Source organism: Lutjanus erythropterus, chromosome 20, assembly GCF_056507025.1.
Source record: "Lutjanus erythropterus isolate fLutEry1 chromosome 20, fLutEry1.hap2, whole genome shotgun sequence".
NCBI lineage: Eukaryota > Metazoa > Chordata > Actinopteri > Lutjaniformes > Lutjanidae > Lutjanus > Lutjanus erythropterus.
In genome coordinates, this window is record NC_139336.1 from 3,560,403 (window position 1) to 3,568,156 (window position 7,754).

At 42.3% G+C, this 7,754-nt stretch overlaps 1 protein-coding gene across 1 annotated transcript; it reads right to left on the minus strand.

The window, feature by feature from the left end:
* Window positions 1–573: 573 nt before the first annotated feature.
* On the minus strand, window positions 574–7,284 carry skp2 (S-phase kinase-associated protein 2, E3 ubiquitin protein ligase). The gene is made up of 10 exons (XM_084746553.1): window positions 7,136–7,284; window positions 6,275–6,525; window positions 6,072–6,183; window positions 4,317–4,460; window positions 3,804–3,938; window positions 3,192–3,290; window positions 2,967–3,094; window positions 1,902–1,953; window positions 1,541–1,648; window positions 574–1,455 (listed from the first exon to the last, which is right to left on the minus strand). Exons 1-10 carry the CDS (start codon window positions 7,147–7,149, stop codon window positions 1,236–1,238), a joined length of 1,263 nt encoding a protein of 420 aa, XP_084602679.1. The 5' UTR covers window positions 7,150–7,284; the 3' UTR covers window positions 574–1,235.
* Window positions 7,285–7,754: the final 470 nt, after the last annotated feature.

A 7,754-nucleotide genomic window follows, 5' to 3' on the forward strand; every position in this document is an offset into this window, starting at 1 on the left:
TCCGGAAATTGTAGCAAAATGGTGCACACCGTTTTCAAGACTGAACATGCCCCAGGGTGGAAATTAAGTTCCAGGAGCATTCTTTTACCACACTTCCCAAAAGTAGTAATAGCAACAGAGTGTTTCCACAGCAGGAACCAGTGTTTGACTTCAGTTCCAAAGACATTCCTTTACCTCAAAAAGTCCCTGCTATGGGCTTTACAAGAAGACTGCAGGGGCTTGCATCGCTAAACATTTCTGATTGCACGAGTACTCAAAATATTTTATTTTAGCCACCATTTTTAAAAATCTGCAGTCACTAAGTGGTTTGTTTTTGTCCATTATGTTAAAGAAGCAAACAGATGGAGCAATGACAAGGGATACCCATCCATCATTTTTCATGTTCTATGCAAAAAAAAAAAAAAAAAAAAAATTTAAAAATATCGTGTAAAAGTCACTGCTACTACTTAATGGGGGAGGTCTGCAGCGCTAAACATTTCTGATTGGTCGGGCACGGCATTTTCCACACATCAGTGGACTAATTTACCTCATCCTCTGAGGTCTGTAGACAAGAATGAATGGATTGAAGGAACCTTTTAGTTCCTGGGACTACAATCTCTGGGTACTATGGGTGGAAACATGGCTAATGTGCGAGCCTGTGTATAAACGTAGTGTGGTGCAACAGAAATATCCACAGCTGGTTTAGACATGACAGATCCAGAGACATTGTTTTACATTAAAACCTCTTCACTGATTAAAATCAGCTGTTCTCTCATTATTACAGCTGAGAACAGCACAGTTCTGCCATCAGTAAGATTGAAATGTCTGAGGAATCATATGTCCCAAATATTTACCGATATCCTTCATGGTCATGGATGGTCAACATTTCAATTGAGCCTTTTCAACCACGTTTCCCTTACAAAATATTTTAAATTAACACATTATTAGAACCTAAAACAGATTCAAAATTCCACTAAAAATCTGTGTTAACACATTCCAACAAGAACTGGATTCAACATCCAAATGTGACTTTCCTAAAATAAAGTGTTACATTTCTCTACAGGCCTGCATGTTCAGCACATAAAGGTCTGGTTCTGTAAGTGACCTTCAGTACCGTTAATGTCGGCCAACACTAAAAGCTTCTTCTGTAGCAGCAACAAACACTGAAACATTTCTCCATCACTGCGCATGTATGTGTTGGATCAAACACTCACAACACAGACTAACTTTAGCTTAAAAACATGATGGAGGTGTGGTTACAGTTTGAACCTCAGCTGACACTTCCTGTTCCACATGGCGCGGTCGCTGAGGCAGCCAACGAGCCTGCTGGCGGGCGTGGGACGGGCGATGCTGGAGAAGGGCCGGGAGTTGATGGACACGTTGGGCATCTCCTTCTTCAGCGAGGGCAGGTGGCTGTTCTGTACAACACCGAACACGTCCAACAGGGACAGCATGGGGAACATCTTACCCAGGTCGCTGCACAAAATGACGACAACAGTTCAGTGCTGGGATTTTGAAACCTCGAGTCGCGGCAGCAGGGAGAGCAGCGGGGGGAACTTACGTGAGAGCGGCGAGGTGAATGTGATAACAGCGGCTCAGGGACAGATGCTGCAGATGCTTCAGCTGTTTGAGGACAGGAAAGCTGTCGGCCATCAGCAGAGTGCTGTCGCTGTAAAACAAATCAGGGTGAATACTGGACAACAGATATGGAGAATCTTAAAGCTGCAGTCATTTCTTTGGGTCACATGGGGGTCATCAATCAAAACATACCACATCTAGGGTAGCTGGAACAGTTTTAGATGAAGAAAGTGTTAACATTTAGAGAAGATGATGGTGACTGAAGACAATTAGACAAAACTTTACAACAGGAAGTCATAATGTGTTGAAAAATGTCAAATATTTCATGAAGAATACAATCTTACCTTAGATCTAGAGTTTGGATATGGGGGCATCTCGTCACCAGCACCCTCACATCTGTAAATACGAACAGTACAGTCATCTCAGATCTTTATGTAAAGGTCAACTTATCACACCTATACAATTGTACGTAGAACAGTGAGACTGGACCCATCCAAGTATCAGGAGCAGCGGACAGCTGCTGCAGTGCCCGAGGACCAAATCCAGTTTATGCCAGCACCTGGATTAGGACCAACTGACTGGAGAATTCACCTAACACTCTAACATGTTTTTGATTATCTGTCTGGAACAGAGTAAATGTGAGGCATTCGGCAGCATCACTCACAAAGCTCCTTAATATGAAGCATACTGAAGCCTTTAAACTTGCTTCTGCCTGATATGCTTGTGAACGTGAGCCGTCACTCTCACGCTGTGCCTTCCTACTCTAACAATGCTCAGGAACTGACCTAGAATCAAATCAAAAAGTGAACAAAAGCCGTAGTACTCAGTGATTTATTGAGACCAGATTGATCTCTTTAATTGCCCTCCATAAACGGGCACACGCTGTATTATTGTGTGGTCATGTTTTAATTAAAATGTGACCTACAGGTGAACCTCAAGAAAAATAAATATTTGCTCTCTCTGTTTGAATTTCATTTTGACAGTTAAACAATACCTCATGCCATGCCCTGTCTAATATACAACCACTCTGATCTGCTGGATTGTGGTTATCTTGTGTACTGTAGTGCCCCCTATGGGCCAAACGCCAGCACAAACAGCCTTAACTGAGCAATAATATTTTTACACCTGGGGCGACTCAGATATGTACTGTATTTATTTTATGAACATAACTTTTGTCAGATCTGTGGTTATGAATTAATGTAGGCACACTTTTAACTCTTTTGACATGGTGTTTTAGCATGAGCTTAAATAGATTGTTTAGGATAATGATTCACATTTGCAAAGATTAGAAGCAACTTACTCTAAAGTCAAAATACATGCTTAAATGCTTAAGATAGAGAATGTCTTAAAGAGTGGACATAAGAGTGCTCCTGAATAACAGAATGGTAATAAAGTGATCTCTGACTCACCGTCTAGAGTGAGGCTCTCTCTGTAACCGCTGAAGTTGAGGTGAGCAACAGTGGGGCTCAGATTTTCCACAACACTCTTCACATGATTATTGTTGAAGTCACACCATGATATGTTCAGGTGCTCTATCCTGCACAGGGGAACAGAAAACATATGGCATTAGCAAACGTGAGAGATGGAGGAGGAGCTGTGGGGTTCTGATTGGTGAAACAGACGGAGGAGCTGACCTGGAGCAGGATCTGAGCATGTCGGCCAGAGCGGGAGCCGAGAAGCTGGAGCAGCCGCTCAGGTTGAGCTGCAGCAGGTTTGGGTTCTTGGACAGAGAGCTGAGAGAGGGGACAAAAATACATGTTTCTATTTACTTTTGCCATCTCTACACCTGATGAACAGTAGAACACAACATAGCTTTGGAGTATTAGAACATCTTTTTTCTTTTTTGCCAGGGGCAGGTAAGGTTGGTCAATAGGACAAATATATCAGCTACTGGCATTTGGCCGAGTTTTTCCATTTTATTTTGCCAATTTAATGGTCTGCCTCAGACAAACAGGTAAGAGCCACTGTTCAGGAACACAGAGCCAGAATATTTACACCTCTAGTGCAACTAATTAAGGATTTATTTCAACCAAACCAGAGTTGGTGATTGTTGGAAGAGTGGAAAGACTAAACATGATTTTGTCAAGTTTGAAAGATTTGTTTGTAATAAAGCTAATATTATTTTAGTAAAAGAGAAACAAAATGAAAAGAGTGTGAGAATGTATTATTTCTTAACTTTATTTTGCTTATGTAATGGTTGTAGCCAGTTGTTGCCAGTGGAGCGAGTGTGAGAATTAAAAGCGTACCTGATGATGGTGTCGGAGAGCTGCAGCCCCTCCAGGCTCAGATGCTCCAGCAGCCTGCAGCGACAGATGATGCTCTCCAGAGCCGAGGTGGGGATGATGGAGCTGGACAGATCCAGCTCAACTATCTGCAGTGGGCTGAATGATGAAAAAGACAAACAAGGACTATGAACTATGTTGGGGGACTATTCTCAGTGGCAGATTAATCCACATTTGGTGCTGTAGTGAGGACTTGGGGCAGCAGGATGGTGTGTGTGGGATTAAGTCAAAATAAATTAGGGAGTGTTCATGGTGATGAAGGAACATGTCACCCAGTGGAGCACTGTGGCTCAGAGGAAGTCATATCAGGCCAATATACACACAGTACTTGTTAGTTGATACATTGATTGACGGGTGAGCTCTATACATGAGATCTGCTGACAGTTAAAAACACATAAAATATCAGCAGAGCTATTTTTTTGAAGAAACTGAACTGAACTAAAATCTGGAGCAGTCGTAACCAGCTGCTGGACTCACCCCGAGCCTGTGAACTGCAGCTCTTCCACGAAGGAGCGAGGACAGCGCAGCCTGCGCACTCCGGTCTTCAGCACCTGCTGCAGAGCTGGACCCATGTGGGTCAACCCCTCCAGGTCCACACTGCGCCACAGAAACTCGTCAAACCTGAGACACACGCACACAGGAGGGGATGAAGTCAGATGCAGTAAACAACCTGCACACACAAAGTCTAAATATCAACATGTGGCATTCACTGCCATCAAGAAAATCTGTAGTCATGTGTTTAGATATGGAAACATCGCCTTCTAGAAGTGACAGGCAGCCCATGTACACTTGGTATTAAAAATAGGATCTGTATCTGGATATGTTATGTGTGTTTACACCTGGTATTTTTTATGCCTTCTCACTGTCCACATTAAGATCAGATCTTTGTCCTCTAGAGCAAAACCTGTGTGAATAATTTGAGGTGGTGGAAAGTTTACAAAGGCACACACATCCAAACACAATAAGTACTAGGTGCTGGTCAGAAATATGTTCAAAGGGGAAAAAACTAAGAGTGAACACAGTGGATAATGCTCCCATGAACAATTATTAATATCATGTGACATCTCAGGCGCTTGTGCCTGAAACATTACATGTAATAGTTTAATTAAAAGAATTAAAAATAAGATGAATTACAGTGACAGTATGTGGCAAGCAGGATGACTGTAGAACAAAAGGAGGATGATTCAGAGGTTGAACTTTTGATATGAAGATGTCGACTTTATTATCACCGCCATCTTGTTGCTGCTGTTTTCATTCACCTGACGTAAATTGAAAGAATGACCCACAGAATTATGTCCTGGCTTTTTACTTGTATGAACAGAAAATATGTACTTATTTTGCTTTATATTTTCACCCTGTTCAATTCTTAATTTAATTAATCATCTGTGTGCATTATGAAGGAACTAAAATTCTATTTTCATCACACAGCTCTGTGTTGTAGAATGATAATAAATGCTTTAACATTTTAATGGGAGCAATATCTAGTGTGCAGACTCAGTTTTTCGTTTTTCTCTCTCCCTAATTTGAGGTGACGGCAAATCAGCTCCAGACTCCCTTAAAGAAATAAGAGTTCTGTGAAGTATTGAGTTCGTGGAAATGCTGTCCAAGACATATTCTTCATTATCTGTCCCCTCTTATAAAATTAAGCAAATGTACTACATGAAGTTATTCCTTTCTTTGTATGAAAAATACTGTGTCAGTTCGTCTCAGTATGCTGCAGCACCAGCATGTAGACTGTGACATATCACCTGTATTTTTCACACGGCTCTGCTGAATACTCATCTTTTGGTGCTTTTATGGCACAGAATAGATGTTTAAATCAGAAATCAGACACTCATCTTTCAGCCTTCTCACCAACTCGCTCTCTGAATTTGAACAACACATTTTATGTGAGCTAAAAACAAACATCTGCAACAGTGTTGTGTTGAGTATGAATGCCAGCATGTTGTATAGATTGTGTTTACACCTACCTAAGATCAAAACCCCAGCGCCAGCCAGGCTACCTCCAGATGTGGTCAAGTAGACCTGATCACATTCTGATCACAAGTGTGTTTTTTCTTATCTGGTTAACGTGTCCTGATACAGATCACATTCTAAAAAATGGCTGTAAGTGGGTGCAGATGTAATATGACTGTGAAGGAGTACATCAGGATCAAGGTGGGAAGAAGGAACTTTTCACTCCTATATCACCTTCTGAAAATCACTGGTGCAATCTAGTGATTAGAGACTCACGCTAAACGATGCCAGCGCTTGCAAACTACAGACATCCTGAGGAGGTCCTGCAGAGGGAGGTAGAAGATGATCCTGAGGAGCAGCTCATCGGGTAGGTGGTCCCATGAAATGCCTGCAGAAGGAATAATGATGGACAATGATTAGACTTCCACAAACACTACACTGCAGCTGCTTTAACAGGAGGCCAGAGCACCGTTCCATACCTGACGTGGATTCCTTTTTCCTCCTCGACCTCCTGGCGAGGACGAACTGGCTGGCGTCGTTCTCCTTCCCCTTGCTGATGAGCCGCTGGAGCTTGTGGCTTGGTGACCACTGCTGGATGAGCTCTGTTGGGGTGCATTCAGTGTCCAGGCCCTCAGTGAGGCAGCCTCTGGACCTGCGTTTGTTGATGCTCCTGGACTGAGACAACATGGAGCCCTGGACACTCAGGCAGGACAGGTCCTGCAGTGGCATGCTGTGTGAGAGGAGAAACCCTTTCAAATTAAAATGTTTGAAATTACACAACACTGTATCATGTTCTTTTACTGGAACATGTCAGAGAAAGCTTCGTTAGCGACTCAGCTTCCTCCAGAGGAGAACATCTGTCTGTGCCCGCCATATTGATGCAGCTACCAGCGGTGAGACCGCGCAAATTCTTACTGCAGAACAAAATACTTTTTCATTTCTGCTTCAAGTTCTATATACATGTAGAGTAACACTGACTTTTACATCTCACGTTCTTTATTTTAGCTTTTCGCCGTTTATTAACCCAGGAAGGACTCGGAGACAGAGCTGAAGAGAGGAGGCCTGGCTCACATGAAAGCGCGGTATCGATTAATATAAGCTTCAGTTTTATGCTAAAACTCAAAATGGCGTCTCACAAACACACTGGATAAACAACTAACGTTACACATTTGTATTTCGACTAAATGTAACTTTGAAAGATGATTAAGTGATACATCTTGAACTGGAATAACTAACCAGGTAAAGTTAGTGTTGGCTCATTTTCACATGGACAGGACGTTCAACATTGACGATTGTACAGCTACTTTAACTCGTAAAGTCTGAACGTTTTGTGTGCTCACCTGTCTCCTGGCATGTCGTCCCGTTCAGATGAAATGTTGTTTTCCGTGAAGAAGTGAACATGAAGAGGTCCACTGTTACTGTTTTCACCGTAGCCCTCCAACTCCAACCGAGACTCTTTAAACTCACCGCCAGGCAGCAGGGCGCCCTGTATTCACCACGTTACTTACGTAACTACGACATACGTCCTACGTCATGCGTCAAACTGAGTGGCCCGTGTGGCATTCAAGTGTGGCTCGTACTTTCCGCGTTTCAGTCTGCATGTTTTTTCTTTTTAAAGATTCTTTATTACTCATTTCAAGTACACAAAAATAGTATTATAAAAAAAACACCTTACATTTATGGATATAAAACTTGGCCAGTAATATGATGAGATTATACAGAAAAAAAACACATTCCCTAATTCTCTCTTCTAACTTGCAACCGCAGAACAAGGTCCAGGACAAACGGGAGACAGTCATCAGAATCTTGAATCTAACTGAAAATGACTGACCAAGACACAGTCAGTTAGGAACAATGTGAAGATGTTTTTGCAGGAACCTGGTAGAAAATATAGTTTCCCTATTGTTGTGTCGACTGGATCAAGCAAAGGCATCATTGCAGAAGGTGGAAAGGCACAGG

What these genes read in the sequence shown, in the direction of transcription:
- skp2 (XM_084746553.1), bottom strand. An exon ending in GAAAAAGGAATCCACGTCAG is followed by an intron (nt 6,184 to 6,274) that starts GTATGGAACGGT and finishes TTCCTTCTGCAG; the next exon opens with GCATTTCATGGGACCACCTA. An exon ending in CTCTCCGACACCATCATCAG is followed by an intron (nt 3,291 to 3,803) that starts GTACGCTTTTAA and finishes CCCCTCTCTCAG; the next exon opens with CTCTCTGTCCAAGAACCCAA.